We start from the raw sequence: 24,909 nt of genomic DNA on the forward strand, positions 1-24,909 counted from the left end.
ATCTGGAGTATGAAAGGACTGCAGTGATTCTTCGGCGTCGCACGGCGGTAGCGGGCCCTCGGCACCTGGCGGAGGAGACGGATAAGGGGGTTGGGGGGAGCAGCATGCACACCTAGGAAAGCCGGAAGGCGGAAAGTCCAGCGCGGGGTCACGGGCTAAGGAGGCGAAACGACCGGACGAGAGCTAAGCAAACAAACAGGTGGTGGCCCCCAAATGAGTTGAGCTGAGCGAAGGAAATCGTGGCAAACTTGGCAAGGCACCTTTAAAGGAGTCTTATGAAAATGCTTCAAATGCAAAAGGTACACAGGTGATGAAACGGCTAGAAAACGCGGACGAAACGAGTTGCATATGCACGTCTTATCATGCTCGCCGATACGTGTGCGCGCAGCGCGTTCGATGACATGTACAGGCGCTGCTTTCAAGTCAATGTAAAAACATATTTTTGTCGGAAATTGAGAAGGATTCTCGGGAAAGAATTTTAAAACATTAACAATAGCCCATTCTTCCTACCTGTTGCTGTTCCCCAGACCAACAGCAAAAGCACCAGCTGCTGGATCATTGCACGAAGGCTCTCGGTATGTTATGGAATTCGATGTTTCAGATGCATCAACTTAAGTGCCCCTCTTATTGGCCGCGCTTGGCGGTTGGCCGGTCCGATTTGCTGAGGCCCAAGGCAACAGCCCTACCTTTCACCAAAAACAAGCACACACGTATTGTAAAAGCCTTAAAGATATTTTATGTATGTATCAGGGCTATATTACTTACTAATTGTTGATGAGAGTTTGCTGAGGAAGGTAGCTCCCAGGACTTGCAATGGTTCAGCAAACAAATCGATCCTGGAGCACCCAACCTAATATAATTAATTACATGAAGTCTTATACAATTTACTGCTTCTTGTGAGCGCCTTTACTTGCATACGGCACTGCGTAGCTTCTCAGCAGAATCAGACGACTGTGACAGGGATAAGTGCGGGATTGGACGCCAAGAAGGAATGTTTTAATTTTCAACTTGTTTCTGAATGATAAGGTCAACAATGCTGGCAAACGAGCCGCGATCGCCCACCGATTTCATCCCCAAACTAGTCGGTGTGCGGAGGAAGTAGTCGGTTAAAACCGGACCACACGCGCCACTACCACAATATTTGCCACGAATGTTGAAAGATATGCATACCTATGCACGATTGGTATGCGTATTTAATTTTTACCTGTAGGCACAAGGAAGAATGCTAAGCGGATTTTCTGTTCAGAACCACGTCAGACCAATGGCTGTAGCTAAGCACTGAAAAGGCCAGCACCGATTCGCATTATAACCTGCTGTGATATAGCCATGTTTTTGTCGTGTGTTTGCGCAAACACATTGGCTTCGCAGCACCTATGCGGCTCAGCGTCAACAACATCACAAAGGAGCACAAACGGTCTTACATCCTCGGCAGGTCAATGCCCTTTCACAAATTGATATCACTTTACGGAACGAAGATTTTAACTTTGAAGAAAAAAGGTTTCACCCACGCGGGTGCGGTACAGTGTACGGTATGCCAGGGTATTGTTGACGTTCAAGGCCTCTCCATAATTCTTACATAATAAGCATGTGCCTTTATAAGGCAACAAGGCACCCGGTAACCAGTTGGTGTCCAAGGATTGGATTAAGGGTTATGACTGCGTTACCCAGCAGCAGCAGCGAGCCAGTTACGGCGACAGCGAGAACGAAAGCGACAGCTGCTTTTGCAAAAGCATCCCTCCTTTCCCCACCCCCGTACCCCGGCCCCCTACCCCACCCACCCAGCCAGAAGGACCGCAGAGGGAAGGTCCTCAATAACGCCCTCACGAGCTAGCGGTCTGGTAGCCGAGCCGTTGATTGACTGATACGAGTAAATCCTTCAGTGACACGTCATAGATGACGTCGCGCCACGCCAATATATTTTTCATATTTTTGGAAATCCTCTTTAACTATATCTACATTATCAAAGGTGTCACAACTTGTGACTCACAAGCAACATCCCGAGCAAACTGCGTTGCGGCGCTGGCCTCCGCCTGCCCCCGTTTCCCGGCTTTTGCGGCATAGACCTACGCGGCCGAAGGTTTTCAGGTGATCCTGGCAGCCGGAACATAATCCATCAGAACTGCAAGCATTATATGATCACCGACAATCCTTTCGCCTCCCGTTGATATAAGGCCCAAATACATGTCAAATCTTCCTAGTATTATTGACAGCTATCGAACGAGGGCGGCGATGGCCGGGCGGAAGTGCTTCCAAAGCGAGTGCTTCCAGGTGCTAGTGTCCAAGGTTCAATTAAGGTTTTTTACTAATGGGGTTTCCTTGGGGGAACTGCGAGAGGGGAGAAGATCTGCCGGGAACGTGATTTGCGGAGCAGCCGCCGCGGCGGCGGATGCGGCGGCAACGGCCTCCGCTGCCCTCTTCTCTTTGGCGTGAACAGATGCGCTTGCACGTATGCGTGGTCGCCCTGCTTGTAAGTAAATTGCGATGCGTTTCTACGTTCTCAAATTCCCCCCTTTCCCAGCACGCCTGGATGGGAAACCGGAGGGGTTGCGAGAAATTATGTTTCCGAGTGTTTGAGCTTGCTGGCGTGTGCTGTCTCTGGGCTATGACTCCTGCGGCTGGTTGTTGACGGCGAGAGGGCCTTCTTTGTGATTGGTTGGAAAGCACGTAACAATCTCGGAGCTTTACAGTTTATAATGGAGGCGAACTCAACCTCACGCATCCTGTAAAGTCACGTTGGTACAATATTATTGACGCATGTACAACTGTGGGTCGAGCCCTGACTATATTGAGCGACCTACTCTCTTTTGAACAGACGCAGCGAGGTCAAAAAACCTTCACATACCACACGCGTGCACATCGATACCTGACACTTCTTTACAAAAATATTGGTATAGTAAATCGCAGTAGCACGTAGGTTGCGCTATACAAGCCGGATACAATTACAGATATGTCCAGGCGGGAAAGAAAGACCCAGAAGTCATCGGGTAACAGCCTTGTCCAAACCTAGTCACCACTTATAAATCAACTAACAAAATCATCAGCACCAGCACCGAGATCGCAAAAGGCAGTTCCAACCTAACAAAACCTCTGTAAAACCACCCGAAACCCCCCTCACAGCAGCACATCGTCCTCCTCCAGTCCCTGCAAAAACGGATGGCCCAAAGCCTGCTCCAGGGAAGGCCGTTGCCGGGGATCCTCCGCCATCACCTCCTCAATGAAGGCACGCAGATCCTCCGAAACCCACTCCGGTACGGCACCCCCAGCCACACCCACCTCACCCCACCTACTTTCCCCCGCTACGTTCCCCGCCTCCCACTGCTGCCCATACCCAAACGCACACATCCCCGCCAGCACGCCCACGCTATACACGTCCGACTCCGCCACAATGCGTGGCGCTTTACCCGAACGTGTACGGCGCATCAGCTCCGGTGCCGTACAGCAAGCGGCACCGAGCAGGCGACCAAAGTGGTTACGCGAGCCGAGCCGGGCGGCGCTGCTCATCCCGCCCAGCTGCACCCGACCGGAGCTGGTCACCAACACATGGCGAGGGGCCTCCAGAGCGAGATGCGCCAGGCCCTGAGCGTGCAGCTCACTCAGGGCAAGCAGCACGGAGGCGGTGATGACCCGAATACGTTCCAAGGGAAGTATCAGGTCGCGGCGACCGACTCGTGCGTCAGTGGGGTTGGCCCGGAGAGCAGCGTCCTGGCGCGTGGAGTGGGGAAGGGAGGGAAGGGGGGGAAGGGACGGAGGATCAGGGGTTTGAGGGGATGCGGGGAAGGTAACATCGGTTGTTCACAGCGATCACCCGTGTCCCCACCGCGTCCCCTAGGGCCCTAACTCAGATCCCTAGCTTGACCCGCCCCCCGCCTCCCGCACGCACCCACCCATCCAATCCATCGCGCACAGCTTCCTTCTTGCTGTTCATACGGTCATCTAGTAAACTAGCACAACCGCCCGAAACCCCGGGGTCCCCCCTCCACACCCACCAGCTCTTGCTCCAGGGAGCCCCCGTCCACGTAGTCCGTGAAGATCTCCAGCCGGTCAGCCAGGTACCCGCAGCTGCCCAGGTAGTGGACAGTGAAGGGGCTGCTCGCGACCGACTGGGAGGGAAAGGGAGGGGACCAAAGAGGGGGTTTTAGGGTACGAACAAAAAGTAGATAAAAATGGACGGAAGTAGATGAAAATGCTGCTGCCTAGACATAAATGGCTAGGGAATGGGAGATCGTGGTTAGATTGGGTGTTGTAACGGTGTCGATATAGCGGTGTCGCGGTACACGGTGGCGAAACACGGAGGTTGACCAAACAGCCATCCCCACTCCTCCCAACCCCTATCCTTCGGGAGCCCTCACCTGCATGGCCCTCAAAAACATGTACGAATGTACGTCCCGGTGCGGTAACGTCTTCCGTACCGCAAGTTGGCTCGTCCCATCCGGCATGGTCAGCCTCACCAAGTCCACCACACCAAATTTGCCCTTGCCTAACAAGGCTATAAGCTGACAGTTAGCCATCACATCCACATCGAGCTCGTCGCCCTCGAACTCGGGAAGAGTTAAATCGGCGACCAGGTCGGTGTTGGTTGCGGGGGAGCCGCCAGCGGAAGCGGCACGACGGCCGGGGGTGTGGGTGTGGGTGTGGGCGGGTGGTGAGTTGCGCGAGGAGCCGACCTGCGGGTGGGGTGGGGTGTCATGTGAGGCAAAGTGGCGCCGGGTTATTATTATATTATAATACGGGATCGGAAAGGCATTCCATTCCTTCGACGACTACTTTCCGAGGAAATGTCCTCGAGGGGTTTTGTTAAACTGTTCAGGGGTTAGGATTTGCGGATGGTTGTCGGATTGCGGTGAGGTGCGGCTGCGGCTGCGGGAGACGATGGCGTTGCTAACGCCAAAGAACGCCACGATTGCATCACCATTGTGCAGTACCGGTACTAATGCAAGAATAAGACTCCGAATAAATTGGTTTCTTCCTCAGTGTCGCTGTGTCGATAACGAATATGCCCGTGTGTGTGTGTGTGTGTTTACGTACGTGTGTTTAAAAGCATTTGTGCGATTGTAAGGGTGTTAAGAGCAAATGTAATCCTTCGCCTCGCGTAATCGCACACACCACCCGGATGCGTGTGCAGAGAGATACGAGAGCAACGCAACACCTGGGCGGCACCCACCTGGGCGGCACCCACCTGGGCGGCACCCACCTGGGCGGCACCGGGAGAGGGTCTCCAGTAGTCGTCGTCAGCGGCCAACAGTTGCCCAACATCATCCGCAGCCCGTTGGGAAGCGCGCGGAGAGGAAACGGCAATAGCAATAGCAGCCGCAGCAGGTGTGCAAGTAGCAGAAGCAGTAGCAGAGGTGCTTCTCAAGGGGGAGCTCAGGGGACTGTGGCCGAGAAAGCCGCCAGCGCTGGGGCGGGTGCTGGGGGCGTAGCTGGAGAGGAAGTCAAGAAGTCGCTTCTCGTCGGGGTCGGTGAAGGAGCAGGTAAAGCTGGGGCAGGTTGAGGAGGCGCTCGAATGCAGGTGGGTTGCGCAGTCTTCAGTGTCGACCGGCTCAAGGTAGTCGTAGGCGTCAGTGGGTCGGTCAGCGCCAGCCTCGGCATCATCATCTTGCGAGCTGCTGAAGTAGGAGGAAAGCTCGGCGGTCCGGTCCAGACAGTCACCCTCCTGATTGGGACGGAGACGGCAATGGTCAATATTCAAAAGTTGCTGTGGACACTATCGTAGAGTTCTCGGCAGGTTACTTTCAACACGTCGGTGTGCACTAGGAGTTGAATGGATTTAAAGAGGATGCACTTCGGGGATGGCTCCTTGTAAGCACCTGGCGTTGCTCATTGCTCATAAGGAGTCCAACCCGAATCATATGGACTCGCCTGGAAGCTCAGCTCCTCGCAGTTGTCGGCAATTACAGCTGCGTCACCCTCAACGCTGGCGACGGTCTGCTGCAAACAAGGTTAGGAAATACATGGAAAAAAACAGGCATCATCATCATTCCAGCATGCGTTGCTGTCATGTCATCAGGCCAATTGGATGGTTTTAGTAAATACTTTAAGGTATCCAGGTGATGATTTAATAAGTTCGCAGCCACTGCGTGACTAACCAGCCCGTACAGTAACCCAACTACCCAATATCTTGTTACCAAGCCTTAGATGGAGACCGATGACCCACCTTGTCTGCTGCTTTGTCGACAGGGTAAGGAGCGAGGATGCTGGTGATGATAGTCCAGAGAATTGTGCCGAAACCGAACAAGATGGCTGCCACAAAGCCGACTCCGACAAGGACGACGGCAGTGACGCTGCCCAGGAACACAGCCCCAACTATACATGAGACTGCAAGGATTAATGCTGTTGGAATTGCAATGTGTGCCGATATCGCGCAGATTGCGACGGTAAGGCAAAGCGAGCACGATACTAGCGCCATTTTGGAAGGCTGCCTATCGTAGTAAGTTAACCTAAGATGGCTAGGTGATTGAAGGATGTGCAGCTGGCCATATATATAGGTCCAGTGGCAATTGCACGGCATGCAGTAGCCAAGACCGCACAGAACTACTGCTGCTTCGCACAGGAGCCAAGAGCTAGGTTTTCCTCTCACCACAAAACCGCTTGCTTGAGTAAGTTTGAGCTGGATATTTTTCCTGGCAAAACCTGTGTCGAAACTCGCCGAGCTTGCATGCTAGTCATTTATATCGGTGCAGGTCAATCAGTGTCGTCAGAAGTATTATTTATGGTTACATGCTTTTACCCTGAAAGCTCTGCTTTGCTTTGCTCAGGCCTGACAGCTTGAGATTAATCAATTATACGAAGCTGGGAATATGAAGACTGCAGTTTGCAGCATAGATGCAACACACTACACAAAGACCAATGTGCCAGTGCACCTTGGGGACAACCGACCGGATTTCAAGCCTTCTATCCGCTGGGATGTTCACAGAGGGGCAGGTAACACGGCTCCTTTGGTGAAGCAGCCGCCTAGCATCGTTGCATGCATTCATTTCTCGCCCTAATATCCCTTTGTAAGCACCACATGCAGCTGTGGGCACATGGTTTCCTACATGCAGCAAGACTTCGTACTAGACCCATGCCATGACAACGTGACGGACTTTTTAAGAAATGCACACAAGATATGCCACCAGAAAGGTATATGCAGGAAACCAGCGCTCCAAAGCTGGTTCGAGGAAGGCATCCCCGTGTACGGAGACGATGCTTTGCTTCTAATGCAAACCCAGTCATTTGTCCGGAATACATCCACTATGTACAGTGTACAAAGACATATGTGGACTTGCTGTAATTCTGTCTATCGATTGTCGAATGACCAGCGGAACGATGACAATCGTTTCCTTATTGTTGCGATGACACGTTAGAAAGCAACGCTCTTACAATACTTGAATCTACGTGATTGTTTAAAAGATACTGTGCTACTCCAATCAATTGTTAGCACTGACGCCTGCAGGACTGTTCCGCCTCCATTCCAAGCCATGGCCACCGAAACGCAGCTTACGCCGAGCCTGCAAGACCTCACTTTTGAGGTAGACGCCAGGCGAGAATGGACACCTCCCAATCCCCACTCGCCCAACGAGAAACTCTGGGACGCCTCCCCCATCCGAAACGTGACATCCACCTCGAGCGCCATCGGCCATCGGTCCTCCATCACTGCCAAGCCGGCCGCCCGCCCTGCCACAGACACTCGCGTGTACGACATCCGCCGCGCACATCCTCCCCCCATGCCTACCCCCACCCCCAACCAACAGCACCCCTCCCTCTCCACCATCTCCTCACCCTTACCTCCAGCTCCCGCGCCCCCACCCGCGCCCCAACAGTCCCCCCCCCAGCCCTGCACCACATCCAGCGCTGCCGCCAACCCCATCTCTACCTCCCCCTCCAGCCCCGACCCGGCACCCCGCAGTAACCCCACCTCCACCTCCACCTCCACCTCCAACCCCCGACGGAACAACCTCAGCCCCGTTCGCATCGTCAACTCGGAATCCAGCTTTCCACAGCTCTCATTTTCCGAGCTACCTGCCGTACGAGGTCAAACCGTCACATCACTCTCTCCAACTGCTTCCGCCGCCGTAACGGCTGCAGCGAGCGGCGGCGGCGGCGGCGCCAATGTAGGCAGCAGTTGTCGTCGGTCTCCGACTGAGTCACCTGGTGCCGGGGGGGGTGTCGGCGGGGGGGTTGCTGCGGGTCCCTCACACCGCCGAGGTACCACTAGTGGAGGTGGAGGTGGAGGTGGGAGTTTAGGGTGCACATTTCCTCGCCAGCTCGCAGACCATCTCAGTGCCATGTCATCACACACCTCGTACATGCAGGTGGGGGGAGGGGGGGGAGGGGGGGGGGCCGCGGGTTCGTGGAGGGGCTGGGTAGCGGTGCGGCAGGCGTGGATGAGCAGGGGGGGAGGGCGGTTGTGGTACGTGAGGGGTTGGGGGTAGGGGTGGGTTTCACGCGGTGGTTCCTGTAGGTGAGAGGAGAAATAAGCGGATGGGCGGACCCCCTAGGCGGGCTGTGAGGCGGGCTGTGACATCGCAGAGAGGGGCCCTGGGGGGTCCCCCGGGTGAGCGGGGGAGGACTGTTTGTGTGGGGGCTGTGCGGGAGGCGACACGTACATGCACATGTACGTGTATATGTACATACATACATACATACATACATACATACATACATACATACATACATACATACATACATACATACATACATACATACATATACACAAACTCATCTGCTCCTCCTTAACTATTACCCACACCCCTGTTTACCTCTTTCTCCCCCCCTCTATCTCAACATCTGCGTATTTACATACATACAGGACCCTGTGGACACGTACCTGGTTCGGTTTCAGATGCACCAGCGAATCCGAGATCAGTTTCGAGTACGACAGGACGAGCATTTCCGTACGGTTCAGGAGCTGGAGGCCAGGATTCAGGTCTGGCTGTCTGAACCGCTTTAAAAGAGGGGGCTGCTACTGCAGCTACTGCTTCAGCCGGTGGCGTGTGTTTGTCCCACCCTAGGGGAAAGGGAGCAGGGGACAGGAGGGGACATACGCGGCATGCAAAAGCCCCTTTAATGCCACGAAACACACCACCACTACCCCCGCCTGCTGTCCCCGGGCCCCCTTCAGGCCATGACCCGGGTAGCGGTCCCCGGGGTTTCCCCCTCTCCAGGGGCCCCGAGTCCGGGGGCTGAGGGGGCTGAGGGCGGCAGCAGGAGCCCGCCCCCCCCGCCCCGCCAACCCGCTCCAGGGAGCCCGGTGCCACCCGGACAGAGAGCTGCGCCCGCAGGTGGCCCCGGGGGGGGCTGTGCAGTCGGAGGGGGGTGGGGGTGCACGGGGCCATTGTACTGGGGGGGAAAGGGGAGGCTGGGGACGTGGTGGATCCTTGTCCCGAGGGGAACTGCACTCGTACACACACACACACACACACACACACACACCACTCCAGGGGGGTTGCCCCTCCGTCAGCCACAACCCGACCAGGGCCTTACTAAAATCACCCACGCAGTATATTCTGGTTCATACGTTTGAATTTTCCGTACACAAATACACACCGCAGGCACCGGCACCTTCCTCCTATCCCAGCAACAACATCAACAGCAGCAGCAGCAGCAGCCCCCATCACTTCCCGACCACCCCCTCCAGCCCCGCAACCGCTTCATACCCCAACTCGCAGCCTCGAGCAACCACATCGTCACCAACATCAACACCATGGGCACCGCCGCCGCCTCCCGCGTTGCCTCGGCCCCACCTCGCCACCCTAGCCCCTCCTCCTCTCCCTCCCCCTCCACCGCCTCCCCCGTCTCCAGCCGCGGACCCTCCGCACCCCGCACTCGCTCCCACTCCCCCAGCCGCTCCCCGTCCCCCAACCCAATGAGGTGTGGACTCACAGCCGACGGTACGGAACCTAGTTTTGGTCTGGGAATCGCACCTGGCGGTGGAAGCGGCGGTGGAAGCGGCGGCGGCGGAAGTGGTTGCTTTGACGTTGCGTTTGCAGCGGCGGCAGTCGCGGCGGCGGCGGCGGCGGGTGCAAGTGCTGGCGGAGCTTCCGGGACCCAGGCGTCCGCTGGCGGCGCCGCTGCTGCTGCTGCTGCTGCTGCTGCTGCTGCTCCGCCTCATGGCGCCTATTTGGCCCTCCCTGACGTGAGCTTTGCGGGCAGCCCCCCTCTGCGGGGTGTGCCCACCACCGGGGGTCTGCTGTTCGAGAGGTACACCAAGAAGGGGGCGGCGACAAACCTCCCGGAGCTGCAGGTAGGGTGTGGTGTGTGTGTGTGTGTGTGTGTGTGGTGTGGCGGGGGAGAAATTTGGGTGCGGGTGACCATCTCCCCCCCGGATCCTGCCTCTGGGGCTGCTGCCTCATCCCCGCGCACATTTCAAGTCCTCATCCTGCTGCGAGCCATCCTCACCTTCCCTCCCTGATTCCCCCTTTTCTGCTGCCGGGCCCCGCCAAATAAATTCAAATTCAAATCCATCTGGACGATCCTGGGATCCTGAACTGTACGGACGGAACGTACGGCGGCTTTGCGACTGGATCCGGATCTTAGTTGCGGTACATCCGCCCCGGGATAGCTCCCGTCCAGGAACAACGGCCGCTGGTGAGAGTGTGTATGAGTGGCTGTGGGCGGGTTTAAGGGTTTTTTCATGCGGTTGGTCTCATACTTGGCGATTCCGTGCTGTAGGACCCCCCGATCCCTCGAGCTTTTGAACCCCCCTGGCCCTAACCCCCTACCTATTGTGCTTCGGATGCGGTTCATGGCTCCAAACCCGCTCGGGCCCCCCCCCGGCTTGGCGAGCTCATTCTCACCCGTTCCCCGCCGCCTTTCCACCGCCACCACCACCACCGCCACCACCACCGCCACCGCCACCACAGAGACGAGCTCCTCGCCAACCCGGGCCCCCCACCCGAGCCCTGCCCAACGGCATCCCAGCGAGCAGGTGCGTGTGTGTGTGTGTATGTGTTCATGTAGTGGGAGCAGCAGCATTGAGTCACCAAACCAGCTCACCACACATCAGGGTGTTGGCTGTATGTCTACCGACCCCTCTCCCCCTCACGCACACACACGTGTATAGCTGGTGGGCCGGCTTTAAGTGCCAACGGAAAGAAGTATGGAACGCGGCAGGTGCTGCATGTCGCTGGCACACGTAAATAGTATTTGCGTGTTTTTTTAAGGAAAGGAGGGTGAGGGGAGGGAAACAAGGTACCCCCTCAGCCACCCGCTCGCCAGCTCAGCCAACAGTGGGTCGTCTGAACCCTCAGCCACCCGACCGCTCACACATGACGCACTCAACCCTCTTACCCCAACCCCCCCCTCCCCCACCGCCGGAAACCAGGCTGGAGCGTCTCTCCGCGCGGCGGCGTGACCGCAGCCCTCCCCGCTACTTGCAAAAACAACTCATCCTCCTCGAGCAGCAACTGAACAACAACAACAACAGCAACAACAACAATACCTCTGGCGAGCTCCTCCGGTTCACGGGCGCCCCCATCTCTTCCTCCGCTGACAACAAACCCCCCACATCCTTCAACATACACAACAGCAGTCTCGTCGGAGGACCCAATGGCAAACTCTCTGCCGCCGCCGCAGGCGGCAGCGGCGCCGCCGACCTGGCGGCCGTCGGCGACGGTTTGCTCCGATCCCCCGCGCTCTCCAGCCCAGCTGGCGGTGGCTTTGGCGTTAACGGGCCTCGCGCGATGTCGGCCCCGTCAACGATGTCTGACGCCGGCGGCGGTGCACTCGCGCAGTACTTGGCGGTTCCGACGTCATCTGCATCCGGTGAGCCGTTGCTGGATGAGAACTTTTACGATGTGCTGCAGCAGCACTTCCGCAGCAGCCTCTACGCCCAGACACAGCAGCTCAGATCGCGACTTAATGTGAACTTGCCGCTGGTGCTGGGGGCGCTCAACTGCGTCAACGTGACGGAGCCGCAGCCGCCACCGCGGCCGTCGTCGTCGTCGCTGCGCCGTAGTGGCAATGCTGACGGCGGCGGCGGCGGCGGCAGCAGCGGTGGTGGTGGTGGTGGTGGAGGTAATGAGGGTGGGGTTGGGGGGTAGGCGCAAAGCGGAGGCTCTGGCTGGAGTGAATGCGGCACATTAAAAAGCGTTATGCTTCTTCCCAGGCTGTCCTAATTTGAGGGCGCATCCTGTTTTAGCATGTAGGTGTGGTGGTTCGTGCTCAGGGTAGACTTGCTTAGGGTTCCGGATAATCAATAGTTCTTAGCTAGCCCGGTATCCCAAAGGTTTCCGTCTTCTTTGGTTTACCCTTTGGTTCCCCGGGGCTAAAGGTCACACGCTCCAAACCAAACGTGGCATCATGGCTACATTGATACGTGCCGGTTTTTTTCCATTTGGGATGCACCTCTCCCCGGCGGATGCCCGGGGGTTTGGGGGAAGGTGTGAATGGTGGTGCGGTGTGGAAGGGGGAGATGTAGCTGCACTTGTTAGGTGGTGAGGTGCTTGTGTAGTGCCCCGGTATGGGTGTGCGTGTGTGGGTGTAGGTTTGCAAACAGAGAGACTGAGTATGCGTTTGCCCTAGGTGCGTTGAGCGCATGATTCCATGCCTTGGTTTCTGGTAGTGGTGGTTGTGCGGACGGGGATAAGGTTCTCGGTGCCTGCTGGGTTTACGGGCCGGACACCCGTTGCAGAGCTGTTGACAAGCACGCACGGACGCAGGCCTCAGAAGGCCCTTGAGGAGCTGTTTGAGGCCAAGCAATCCATCGTTCAAGCAGCGCTTTATGTTGCAATCGAGTCGCAAGGAGCGGTTGAGGGAGCGGAGAGCTGGGCCGTGCAGAGCTGCGAGGGGGAAGGGGTGCTGGCTGACGTGATGCGTTAGAGTAGTGGGTTTTAGGGATTTAAAAACCCTAGGATGCGTTAGATCCGATTTTCGAGGCAACTTTCCGGTCTGGTGTCATCATGTTGTGAAATGGATTGCGTTAGGGACTCTGAAAAATCTCCGGCTCAAACTTTATTTGACGGAACGTTTTCCATAGAACAGACGAATAGTCCCGCAGTCATTAGTGCAACGGTGGACCTCTGGGAGCGCGGCAGTCCTAAGAAACAAGCCTGGTGAACAAAAAACCTCTGTCTAGGTGAACGACGGACCTGGTCAACTCAAAAAGACTGCACGCGGAGCTACTAGTCATTTAAACCTGAGGGATACGGCGCAAGGGGGCCGTCTGAGGAAGTATCCTGAAGGGCTATGGGGAGGGGAGGGTACGGAGGGATACAATCCCCCCTGTGCTCCAGTGAAAACTCTCATCCAACGTGTCGCCACGACAACAACACCCATTGAATCTTCCCCCTGATTTACTGAGCCCCTCTGATTACTGTGCGGTGATGGTGGATACTACTACATTCCAACACACACAAACCGCCGCACATGTTTTCCGGTCCCTACCCAAAATCCCCGGTGCCCGATTGGTAACCGGAAGAATAATAAGTCCTGAGAAATAAAAATTAATAGTATGATGCCACACACAAAAAATTATCCCATCCTGCTTTTCTTAGAATGAGCAGTTGCTCATCGCGTCTGGGGAAAATCGCAATCGCATTAGAAGAACGGGAAACAAATCCATCGACCCCTTCCTCTCCTGCCCTCCCCCCTGGCACGGGCCCTGATTTCTTTCTGTTAGTGCTGGGCTATAAGGTCACATCGATTGCAGGCCAGGTTGCAGGCGCCCGGGGACCCCAGCTGCCCCACCATGTAGCCAGGGTTGGATTCGCACTCCCCAGACTCCGCCCTGGGGGTTGAAGGCAGCCAATGGACAAGTTCACCGTACAGGCGTACGGCACTACAACATTTGTTGCCGTACTGGACACAAGCAGGACACTATCTCATGTGGAATGGGGGAAGGTATCCAAGTTGAGATTGGAACACCGGACCTCGACCCGCATGGGGACAGAGAATGAACCTCTTGAACACTCCCCGCGCGCGCACACATGCATACATACATACATAATACGTACATACATACATACATGTAGAGAGAAGCCTAAGGGCTTACCAATGGTCGCACAGTTTATGGGTGTTGATACAGCCCGGCACCGCGGGGGGCGGAGGCGGCGCGTAGATGACCCGAGTTACCTCCACCGCCTTCTCCGCGCCCATGGAGTAGGGGCCCACGTGAATCCTGATGTGTGGCGGGGAACACATACATACATACATACAGGGGGAAGGGGAAAGACGAACCACGAACGAGTGAAGCTGCTGCCAAGGAAAGAGTTTACAAGAAGCAGAACTGAAGGAGGGGGAAGGGGAAAGGGGGAAGGAACAGCCGCAGGCGGGCCCGCGGGGCGTGTGTGTGTATATTAATGATCTAAGCCACGGCGTGTTGTGTGCCTGCATGTGGTGGTCGCTGGCGGGATGCCTTCGCGGCTTGGTGCTGGAGCTGGAGCTAGGAGGTCAAGTTCTCATCACAACCAGATCACAGCACAGCACGTCAGCGGCTACTCCCCAGCACTGCGCTTCAATTCATCGGTGGGCGCATTAGGGACTCCGTTTTAAGAACCCCTTCCCTCAGCCCATTTGCCTGACTGGGCCTGACTGCCCCTGTCCCAGCCCCTGCCTCAACAAGTGGCGGCGAGGAGCTCCTTCCCCCCTTTCCCCCCTCCCTCCCTCCCTCCCTGCCTCCCGCCCCCCATCCCCTCCCTCCCTCCCTGCCTCACCACTTTGTGGCACTCCACTTGACTCCCCGAATGACGGGGCAGCTGCCGTGAAGTGAGCCGGGTTCGAACCGGCCATCAGGCCTGATGGACCAGAACAGCACCGCATCCCCCTTCACCGGCTTCACCGCCAGGCCCTTCATCCCGCACTCGGAAAAGTTGGCCCGGGTCTGACCGGCAGGCACCGGAATCTGCGCGCGAGGTGACCCGCCGGGTTGGACAGAACGGGGGGAGAGGAAGCGGAGATGAGGTGAGGTGAGGTGGGAATACTATTCCTACTGTTCTAGTCCTTACACAAACAAAGGAATTTCATTAGAATTATTGTGACATATATATACACACGACGCAAAGGATTACCGATTGGTGGAGGAAAGTGCACCCCCCCCAAACCCTCACCTTGGGGAACACCGTCTCTCCGCCCTCCTCGGGAGTGGCCAGGTACATGAGCACTGTGGCCATACTGGGGGATGGAGGTAGAGGGGGTAGAAGGGGGTAGAGGGTAAAGGGAGGTAGAGGGAATAGGGGGTAGAGGGGGGAAAGACGAACCACGAACGAGTGAAGCTGCTGCCAGGGCAAGAATGGTAGAGGGGGAACGGTGACGCCAGCATGCCATTTTTGCTGTCCTCAGCGGAATAACCCCTTGGGGAATTGCTAGCGGGTGGTACGCTGGCGCGCGCGCGCGTGTGTGTGTGTGTGTGTGAGAGAGAGAGAATTTGGATGCAAAACCCGCCCTACCCAACCAGCCTCCTGGATTCCCACCACCACCACCACCCACGTCCAGGTCTCCTCCTCCATCTTTCTCTACGGAACATCAGTGTTCTGTGACATATAAACACATACATACGTAGCCTACACATCCTCTCCAGTATTATTCCCCGCCTCCACTGTAACCCCCCACTGTAACCCCCCACGCCCTGCCCCCCTGCACCCACACCCGCCCGGCGATCGCGCACCGGTTGCCTCCGTTCGCGTCTCGGCCCTCGAAAGAGAAGTAGTCGTGGTGCGGGTCGTACTTTTGTGTTTTCTGCGGGTTGGGGAGGGACGGGGGAGGAAACAGGGCGGGGGGGGGGGTGAAGGCACCAGGCAACGAAAAGGCGATAAGTTAACAGAAATGCCCCGCTCGTCACCTGCACGCGACCCTGAAAAAGAAACCTCCATTCGGGGCCCCCAGGCTGCTTCTTCCCCCGCCCCCCTCACTCCCCCCCAGACACACATACACGCCATTCGTCCCCCCTTTCCCTTGTCGCTACCTTCAGCCCCCCAACCCCCACCCCCCCGTCCCTCCTGCCCCTCCCCCTCTTACCCACCTCATATCTCAGCACCTGGATTCCCTCGCCATTCTCCACTGGTAACATGGTCCACATGGCCAGACGGGTCTCAATCCGCTTTACAACATCGTTCTCGCCTCGCGCTGTGTTGCGCGCGTATTGGGCAAGTGGGAGTTGGGAAGGCGCGTTGGGGTTTTCATGGTTCGGGGAGGGGTGAGGCAGGGAGGGAGGGAGGGGGGTGATGGCGGTTATATAGGTTCGGCGGCTTGATGTTGGGTTCAGGTTTGCTGTATGCCTTCGAAATTTCTGTTTGCGGGTTACTGCCGTGCTGCCCGGTAGGTTTCTCAGGACGCGTGTCTTACTCTTTATTTACGGGTTGGACAAAGCTGATTCTGGATGTACTGTCTGGGGAAAGCTAGGAGCCGTTCGACCTTGCAATTACAGCGCGGTTAGGCTTGTTGTTGAAGCTGTTTGTCCAGCTTGACTTGCCGCGACCCCACGCGCGTCCCAATACCCGCGCGTCCCAATACCCATGCGTCCCAAGACCCCAATACGTGCACGTCCTTACTGTAGAACATTCCGGACGACGTTCGGATGTCTGAGACCCCTCCCTCTCCTGTTGTAGCGTCTGACACGCCAGACCGTTCAAGGCGGCCTTGCGCTATCTTGATCAAGTAGTCGCATTCCTCTGTGCGTGGACGGCAACGGCTAAGCGTGATCAAGTAGTCGCAGTTATCAATGTGTACTTGGAAAAGCATTCAACTATGCATTCTAAATTATGGCAAGCCCGGCAGAAGCACACACCCTGCGTGAGGATGCCCTTGTAGAGGAAGACCCGTGGTTGCCATGAAAGCACCACCATCCTGCTGTCCGGAACATCGGTTCTTCCGCTCCTGTAGGTTTCTCCAAGCCACCTGAGGCGATAGATAGTACGTTGACTAGTGGGTTCATATTTTAAGATGAAAGGACTGACCGCAGTCGCTCACCCTATCAAATCTCGTCCTACATCTTCCACTGCCATAGATAATGGTGTTGTCGTGACCGCTAATGCGAGTATAAGGAGCAGGACTTGGCCTTCCATGCTGTGCAAAGCACAGGGGAGTCCTGGCGAAAGGGTCACAAAAAAACAAAAATATGACTCATATCGACTTGCTTTTAGAAGATGCTTGGGGACTTGGGCCTACTCGGTCTCGATCCAAGCGCGCCGTAACAGGCAGCAACAGCTTTGCAGCTTTTGCTAGGGAGTCGCCTCCGGTGTCATACTCGTGCCAAAGTTCCAGATACAAGTTACCGAGGTCTTGCCATGGATTTCCTTCAGCCATAAGGCAACGAATACGCGACGAGGGCAACGCTTCCATGCCTTCCTGATGGTCAGCCTCCCTGTTGACAAGCCCTCCATATCATGTTTCAAAATCCTACGTGCTCGTAGCGATTGATTCCCTTTGCTTGAAGTCTGAAATCCGAAGCGTGCGGTACCGGTACGGTAAGGGTAGGGTACGGTTACCGATTTAACGGTACGGTTACAAGAACGGCTTCCTGGTGTACAGCTGTGCATTATAATTCCGTGCTCTGTAGCGCCTTTTATGGTAACGTGACATCCAACAGCATGGAGAGCCGCTGCCACCGTGGCCGCTCCAAAGCTTGTAAAGCCCATCTAGCCCATCACCACTGCATAACCCCGTTTGAAGCCGGCTACAACTACAGGAAAATTCCGATGTCAGTTAAATGTCAGCACTTACGGTGAGAGTGGATGTGGGGATGTGATTAGGGATTGCACGTGTAGGCATGCGAACATATAGTTGGATAATGGGACAGCTGCAGCATTGGGTGAATTGCATTGTGCACTGCTTCAGACACGACCTGGTGAGGAATGCTTGAATGCTTTTCCTCGGCAAGAATTTCTTGATGCCGCTTGCTGCCAATCGCTGGTTTGGTCTTTCGGTTGGGTTAACGAATGTGCCGCATTCCCATATCGACTTATGTGAATGGTCAACACACACTCGGGCAGTAGATGATACAATATTCACTATTCGGATTTATCTGGGTGTTCTATCCGGCTTTGGTACCGTATATCAACTCGTTGTCCAAGGGGCCTGTCGGTCAGAAGCTTTGGCCTCCTGCTTTTGCCACGTGCCACGTTTTGCACTACTCATTGCGGCTGAGTCTACGCGTCTCGTAGTGTATACTTTATTATGCGTTCCGAGCATGACTTTGTATCATCCATCTGGTCGTGGCCGCAATTCCCAAAGCCCAAGCCGCGTTGATAATCACCATCGCCGCGTCGCTCACGGTTGCCGTACGTCTAGGGTGTTTTTGGGGCAGTCAGCTCTACATGGTAATCGACGACCTAAATAGCATTGGCTTCATGCTGAGATAGAAAATCACAAAGAGGGCAACGAAAAATAACAACTGCAATAACGCAGATCCTGCGCAACAATGCCCATCACTGTTTGTGGTAGGAGCGATATGCGTGCACGTATGACCAAGTGCGTAGGAATGCATCGGTAAGACTATAAACAGCAATTATCTTTTATTGATGTGGCACGTATCGCTGTATTATATAAGATTCTTAGCGGTTAGGATTTTATATCCGTTTGCGTTTCATACGCCATCCATTAGCATCGTGAACAGGGAAGAATAGGGATTTCTTAAGAAGATGTCTCAGCTACGTCGCGAACGTATCATTTACTTGACAACTTGGCAAGTCGCCTTGAAGGCAACTTTTACAGCTTGGCAGCCACAAATCTACCTTCCGAACCGGATGCTCCACGATCTACGTAATATCGCTATATTTTATCCATTATCCTTGCCGGAACATCTTCATGGCTTGTCGCAGTTTCACCCCTTTCGCGCCAACCGCCCTGTTTCTGTCCTCCCCTTTTCGCGTATGAACCTGCTGCAGCGCCCGATCCGCCCAACCGGCACTTCCGATGCCCCTCTGCTGCCGCCCGTCAACATCATCACTCCGTCCTCTGCAACCGAGGCTCGCAACTCGGATCCTGTCGTTCAGCGGCAGCTCTGGATCTGCCACCCGCAGTAGCGGCAACACGCCTTCTCTGGAGGGGAGGTCGCCAGGGGCAGTGGCGGCCGCCGCAGCAGTGGCGACGATGACGTCCACTTCCAGCTCTTTGACGGCTCCTGAGGCCGCCAAACCCACACCTGCACCCGGAGTAAACCAACCAAAACCCGACTTCGTGTGGACCAGGTGCGGCGGGTCACACGGCCACGAGGCTTGTGCGACAACGAAAGCGTGCGTGTACTTGGTAACAACTACACACGGGCCGCCTCCGTCGTTTCGCTACCCAAAATAAACGCCCCTCGCAATGAGCACTACGGTTTTTCCAACACACTCAAGCGGCAAGCCCTCACCCTTCCTCTCCCCTCGGGCCACTGTACGTGCGGGCCCCCTCCCGCAGGCACTGGTGGCCGCTGATCCCCGTGGACTACCTCAAGCCCGACCGCCCCAACCCCGTCACTCTGCTGGGCATCACGATGGTGGTGTGGAGGGACGCGGGCGGCAGGTGGCGCGTGTTCCGAGACCGCTGTCCGCACCGCCTGGCGCCGCTGTCGGAGGGTCGAGTGGAGTCGGACGGCTCGCTGTCCTGCGCGTACCACGGCTGGCGCTTCGATGGTTCCGGAGCCTGTCGCCGAATTCCGCAGGCGGTGGATGCGGCATCAGAGGCGGCGGCGTGCAGCAGCAGGCGGTCCTGTGCCACAGCCTACCCCGCCCGAGTCGAGGTAAGCGTGTTTGTGTGTATGTACGGATGCATAAGGAAGTACGGCATACTCCGCACTCGTACATAGCATAGCAAAGCGTCTTTTGTACCTCCCATCATTCCCCAAGCGGCGCCGCTTTCACCGCGCATTTTCAACACCCGCCGTCGCCTCCGAAACCAAATTTATTCTCATTTTTATTGTGCCAGAGACTTTCCGCTACACGGCGGTGTGCTTCCGGTCTCCAGAGCTTCACCACAGCTCTTCTTGTCCGACTGCCTTACCAACCCTGACACACGTTCCTAAACACAAACGCATTACCTTTTTTTACATGTCTCAACACACCAACATCCTTCCGCTACAGTTCAACATGTTGTGGGTGTGGCCCGACGCATCGCCTGACGCGGAGGCTGCAGCGGCCGCTACCGAACTCGTCGTCAGCAACGACCTGCGCCGCAGGGACAACCCAGGTGGTACGAACTTTTCGTGGTTTATGCGAGACCTGCCGTACAGCTACGAGATTTTACTGGAGAATCTGACGGACCCTTCACACTTACCATTCAGCCACCACGGGCACAGCCCGGCTTTGGCGAGGTGGGTGGTATCTTTAGAGAAGTCGTCGGCCGACGTCTAGGGCCCTGCGAGGGAACGGGGGCGTGACCGAGTGACCAATCGGGTTAAGGGCAGTGAAGGTGCTTCAGGTGTAGGAGGCGTCAAGTTTCAGGGCCCCCGGACACGCTTCGCGCTGCGACCTAAAGTTAAACCTGCATCGAGTGTCGAGTGCAGCGCATGCCGAAATATCGATTGGCATACGACATTCGAGCATCGGGTTCCGTGCGTCACGTGCAGGGCGTCGAGTGTATGTCGAGTGCCATCTGAACGTCGAGCGTTGGTGGTTGGTGGTTGGTGGTTCGTCACTGAGCCTTCCTTGTACATATGATTGAAGGCGACGAGCAATGGCTGTACAACTGAAGTCATCCTCTGCCGCCGTCATCACCGCCGTGGTCGTTACCATCGGCGCTTTGCACGACACACAATGACAAACAGGGACAAAGGTGGCGCCATGCCGATGAAGCCATCCCAGGACGTCACCACTGCCGCTGCCGGCGCTGAGTCACCCACACCACCACCCCAATGGGCTCGTCCCGATGGTCCGGATTTCGAGTTTGACTTCCGGGGTAACATCTCCCCAGACGCCACCATCAGTGTCCACATGCCACATCAAGTAATGTACACCTACCGCTTGGGGCCGCAGGTGTGTGTGTGTGTGGGGGGGGGCGTGTGTGCATGGTTCGGGAGTTTTTGGCAACTGTGGGTGTGTGGGTGTGTGAACGTTCACGGAGAGGCATGATATCGTGTTGCGCGACCGGAAGAGCTGCAGCGCTTTTTCGACACTGCCTATCCGGGAGTTCTCCGTGACCCACACATGAGCACGCAGACAGCCAGGCGACAGCTCCCCAGCCAAGAGGCCAACGCGATAAACAACACCACGAACTCCACCCGCACCTCGGACTTGAAGAACACAGGCCCAGTCGTCTCCTAATAGCTGCTCACACGACACTGAATCCGTCTTATATCAATCAATGATCGCTCCATAATGGATAACCCCTGGGCCATAGGCGACCACGCGGCGGTCGCCTTCGTCCTTCAACCCACCCACCCACCCACTAGAAGTCCCATGGTGCCATAAACCCGCACGCGCCTGCTGCATCCCCCCTGCCCCATCAGTCTTTCCTTGGCAGCAGCTTCACTCGCCCCTGGTTCGTCTCTTCCCCCCCTTCCTCCCCTCCCTCCCGCCCCACTCCGCACGGGACCCCCCCCTCCTCACAGTTCCAGATACGCATGGAGCTGTTCGCGGTCCCGGTGGCGCCGGGGCGGAGCCGCTTCTTCTCCTTCTACTCCCGGATTCCGATTCGCTTCTCACCACAGAAGCTGCTAACTGGGGGTGTCGTACAGGCCGCCAAGTACCTGCTGTACGTGTGAGTGAGCGCCCCGGAAGCCAGCCTTACTTGAGCTGGGCCCCCTGGCAGTACACATACATACACACACACTCACTCACTCTCACTGTGGGAACTTGCCGGGGATCCGTCCATATCACAGCCAGTAGTTGAAGGGAGAGTGTGCCTGTGCTGTTCATTACCCCGAGCATGGGGATTACCTGAGGCATGGGCTGCTGTCTGCTGGCTGCCTCTTGAAATTGTGGACAAGTCTTGGATACATACGTACACATCATGGTCACCCAACGGCCCTTGCGCTGTGTTTTGACCTCGGACCCAGGCTCCGGAAGGTATCAGTGTCCTCCTCTACGTTAACGCGTCATATATCCATCTGCTGTATTAAACACGTATTCAACACAGGTGGGACCCGGTGGTGCTGTCGCATTTGTCTACACACGAGATTTTGGACGGTGACAGTGTCTTCCTCAGCGTACAGGTGAGTGCATACATACATACCGACTTGTGCTGTGTGCTCCCGACCCTTGCGCTGTGTTTCGGCTTCGGCCCCCGGCTCTCGCGGCCCACAGTGTAATCTAATACATACATACATACATACATACATACATACATACATACATACATACATACATACATACATACATACATACATACATACATACATACATACATACATACATACATACATACATACATACATACATACATACATACATACATACATACATACATACATACATACATACAACAGGTCAAGCACTACGGGTAGAGCACGCACCGATGCCCCCCGAGGTTCCGGGATCGAGACCTGTCAAGGTCGAAAAATCCTTCCGATGGTGGAAGGTGAAGTGCCCCTAGTCGATGGACGGTGGACAAAGCAGACCTGCGAGCTGACCAGGGATGGAGTTGAGCCGCCGTCGATCCGGCAGATTCCGTTGGATGCCGGTGGTGGGTGCGGAACCTGAGCGATCCACTGAGAAGTTGACTAGGGCGACTAGATGAGGGTGCCCCGAAACACCGGGGAAGGCAGGGTCTGCCGGGTAGCGGCCGCAGGGTGAAGATATGACCCCCCTGTCCCACACATCATACATGCGTGAGGAGGTTGGCTGGGATAGGTATGTGCTCCAGTTGTCGGGGATTTGGGAGTGATGCTGAGCAATCCAAATGTTCCAAGATGATGTGCAGCAGCAACCCCTGGCCACATATCCTGGCTGATGCCTGTGGATGCGTGTGCAACGTGCTTCACGCACGGTTGATGAACCGCTCGCATCAGGATGAGGTGGTGCAGGAGGCTGAGGAGCGTGCTGCCATCACCGCCACGGTCCCTGGCGGGGACCCCGTCGTCACCGCCAAGGACGCGGCAGCCGCAGCCGCCAATGGCGGCGGCGCCGCCAGAAGCGCTAGTACACTGTTGTCACGGCTGTACTACATGCCAGCTCAGGCGGACGCTGCCGTACAGGCGGGCCGGCGGTGGATTGAGGAGCGTGCGGGTGGGGCCCCGTTCCGGGCTCGACAGCAGCAGCTGCTGGCGGGCCGAGCGGCAACCATCGGCGCCGCCACCGATATCAGTGGATCGGCGGAAACGTTGACGACGGGCGGCCTAGTGGGGCTGCTAGCGGCGGATAAGGTGCCTGGAGAGGTGAGAGTGAACCGGATAGTGTGGGGATCATCTGCAGCCTGTGGGGTAAGCCGCACACACAGTATAATATCAACATGCCTGCCAGATGCACTTCAAGAGCAGTACACCGGCACGAGGTATTTGTTATGCATATGATAGGACAGGAATTGCATTACACAATCACAAGCGATTACACTGCTCATGTGGGCCGTATCCGGCCGCCATCTGCTCGATGTGGGTTAGCTTCCGGGGCCTGAAGTACATGTCCTTGACATACGGTACCGCTTATATCACCGCTTACATCATCTTGCCTTGGTTCCCACGGCTCCCCGGTACTCTGTCTCCGACAAGTCCACTTCCCAGATACACCCTTCGAACCCGCCCCGAGCCCTGACGCCGACTTCATGTTGGACCTTCCATGTATTCTCCGAGCAATACATCGTTTCATAAACCCGACCTTTACCCCATTCGCGCAGCCTTCCACACTGCTTGCCCCGCCCCGCCTCACCCCCTACCATCAACCTCCCCTGCAGGCCCCAGATCCCCAGCGCCGGCGCCATTTGCTCAGTCGCTACGAGCAGCACACCCGGCATTGCCCCTCCTGCAGCAAACGCCTGCAGCAGTTGCAGCAGATGGTGGCGGCGGCCGCTGCCGTACAGAAGATATGTCTGTTGGGCATGTGTGTCGCTGGTGGTGCTCTAAGCGCCGTGTTGGCGGTGGCGGCGGCGGCGGCGGCTGCACCAGCGGCCGTACCCTGGGCACTGCCGGCGGCGGCGCTGGCGGGCTCGGCGGCGCTGTGGGCGGTGGCTGGCGGGCTGGCGGCGGCAGCGGAGACCGTGTCTAAGATGTTTATCTTCCAAGACCACGTGCACGCGGACAAGAACTGAAGAACAGCCCGATGTCAATCCTTCCTCCCACCTCCACCGTAACCCTTTCCCAGTTGTCATCCACTACAGCGATGGCGCATGAGTGTCGTGGGAGGTATTGGCAGTATTATTAGCAGCATCAACAGGCACGGTGCGTGGGGTGGCGGCGGCGACGGCGCATCTTCGTGCATATAGCGCAGCCATTCATAATCCCAGAGACACAACAAACGTTTTGGAGAACTGTTAAATACCCCGAGCTTTTCTGGTATTGCGGTTTTCTGATACATGTTATGCTGTACAGGAGGTGGAGACCAAACCAATCTCTATACATCTATCTATCTATATATGTGTGTGTATATATTCTGAACGAGTTCTCTACGCGGCTCGATGCGAGGTGGAGTGTGCCAGCACCCCGGAGTCGACCCGCGGGGGGAGCTTTCCCACCGGAGTCACCGGATGGGTTGTGAAGGCGCATGCCGGTGTCTGAACTGGATGAGGGCATCTCCCATAGTAAGGGAGCGCGGCTGGGGTGGCTCGCCACCACCGGGGCTGTGCCGCTTAGGCCATTGCACCAGGTGCTCACGCGTTTCATATTTAGGTCGTTGGGAGCTGGAAGTTAACTACGCGCGTAATGGCCGCATGTGTGCTGCGGGTACCTGCAGGCCTTGTGACTGCGGAGTAGTCGAGGGTGAGCTGCATGTCTATTCCCTGAATGCCCTAGCCCATCGAGTCAAAAACGAGGGGGACATTGGCATCCGAGGGCGCGAAACGTGTATATAACAGTTATGGCTGAAGGCCACCTTTTTGCTGTGGCTAGTTTTCTTTCTGGAGGTCTGGAGGTCTCCGATTTCCAAAAGTGTG

General features: G+C 56.4%; 5 protein-coding genes across 5 annotated transcripts in view; 2 read left to right on the top strand and 3 right to left on the bottom strand.

Annotated features, from left to right (window-relative positions):
- Positions 1-559, bottom strand: part of VOLCADRAFT_89010 (uncharacterized protein) — a gene marked incomplete at both ends in the record, with an annotated part of 1,689 nt that extends 1,130 nt beyond the window's left edge. Inside the window, 2 exons of the mRNA XM_002948739.1 lie at positions 66-112; positions 511-559. Of these exons, the coding sequence (XP_002948785.1) occupies positions 66-112; positions 511-559 (96 nt within the window). The remainder of the gene's footprint in view (positions 1-65; positions 113-510) is intronic.
- A 2,552-nt stretch (positions 560-3,111) lies between these two features.
- VOLCADRAFT_89011 (uncharacterized protein) lies at positions 3,112-6,406 on the bottom strand (the record flags this gene model as incomplete). The annotated part of the gene is made up of 5 exons (XM_002948740.1): positions 3,112-3,702; positions 3,987-4,100; positions 4,350-4,664; positions 5,192-5,653; positions 6,155-6,406. The coding sequence occupies 5 exons, from the start codon at positions 6,404-6,406 to the stop codon at positions 3,112-3,114; spliced, it is 1,734 nt and encodes a 577-aa protein (XP_002948786.1).
- Positions 6,407-7,457: 1,051 nt separating this feature from the next.
- On the top strand, positions 7,458-12,925 carry VOLCADRAFT_103999 (uncharacterized protein; the record flags this gene model as incomplete). The annotated part of the gene is made up of 10 exons (XM_002948620.1): positions 7,458-7,672; positions 7,886-8,211; positions 8,292-8,389; positions 8,789-8,905; positions 9,101-9,112; positions 9,222-9,260; positions 9,781-9,869; positions 10,120-10,222; positions 10,842-10,906; positions 11,303-12,925. 10 exons carry the CDS (start codon positions 7,458-7,460, stop codon positions 12,018-12,020), a joined length of 1,782 nt encoding a protein of 593 aa, XP_002948666.1. The 3' UTR covers positions 12,021-12,925.
- Positions 12,926-13,270: 345 nt separating this feature from the next.
- VOLCADRAFT_80309 (uncharacterized protein) lies at positions 13,271-17,026 on the bottom strand. The gene is made up of 9 exons (XM_002948741.1): positions 16,882-17,026; positions 16,700-16,809; positions 16,464-16,583; positions 15,935-16,038; positions 15,581-15,651; positions 15,024-15,087; positions 14,631-14,818; positions 13,970-14,095; positions 13,271-13,705 (listed from the first exon to the last, which is right to left on the bottom strand). Exons 1-9 carry the CDS (start codon positions 16,974-16,976, stop codon positions 13,594-13,596), a joined length of 990 nt encoding a protein of 329 aa, XP_002948787.1. The 5' UTR covers positions 16,977-17,026; the 3' UTR covers positions 13,271-13,593.
- A 1,305-nt stretch (positions 17,027-18,331) lies between these two features.
- Positions 18,332-24,069, top strand: VOLCADRAFT_89014 (uncharacterized protein; the record flags this gene model as incomplete). Its single annotated transcript, XM_002948621.1, has 9 exons — positions 18,332-18,399; positions 18,879-19,100; positions 19,312-19,633; positions 19,974-20,203; positions 20,657-20,864; positions 21,440-21,588; positions 21,967-22,042; positions 22,838-23,203; positions 23,716-24,069. 9 exons carry the CDS (start codon positions 18,332-18,334, stop codon positions 24,067-24,069), a joined length of 1,995 nt encoding a protein of 664 aa, XP_002948667.1.
- Positions 24,070-24,909: the final 840 nt, after the last annotated feature.

Source organism: Volvox carteri, assembly GCF_000143455.1.
Source record: "Volvox carteri f. nagariensis unplaced genomic scaffold VOLCAscaffold_11, whole genome shotgun sequence".
In the NCBI taxonomy this organism is placed as follows: domain Eukaryota; kingdom Viridiplantae; phylum Chlorophyta; class Chlorophyceae; order Chlamydomonadales; family Volvocaceae; genus Volvox; species Volvox carteri.

Bases quoted from the DNA above. Each gene is read 5' to 3' on its own strand.
- VOLCADRAFT_80309 (XM_002948741.1), bottom strand. From the start codon at position 16,976: ATGGAAGGCCAAGTCCTGCTCCTTATACTCGCATTAGCGGTCACGACA. The intron at 16,039-16,463 runs GTAAGGACGTGC...CGCGCAACACAG, and splicing joins GTCGTCCGGAATGTTCTACA to CGCGAGGCGAGAACGATGTT. The intron at 13,706-13,969 runs GTAAGCCCTTAG...TTCAACCCCCAG, and splicing joins CATAAACTGTGCGACCATTG to GGCGGAGTCTGGGGAGTGCG.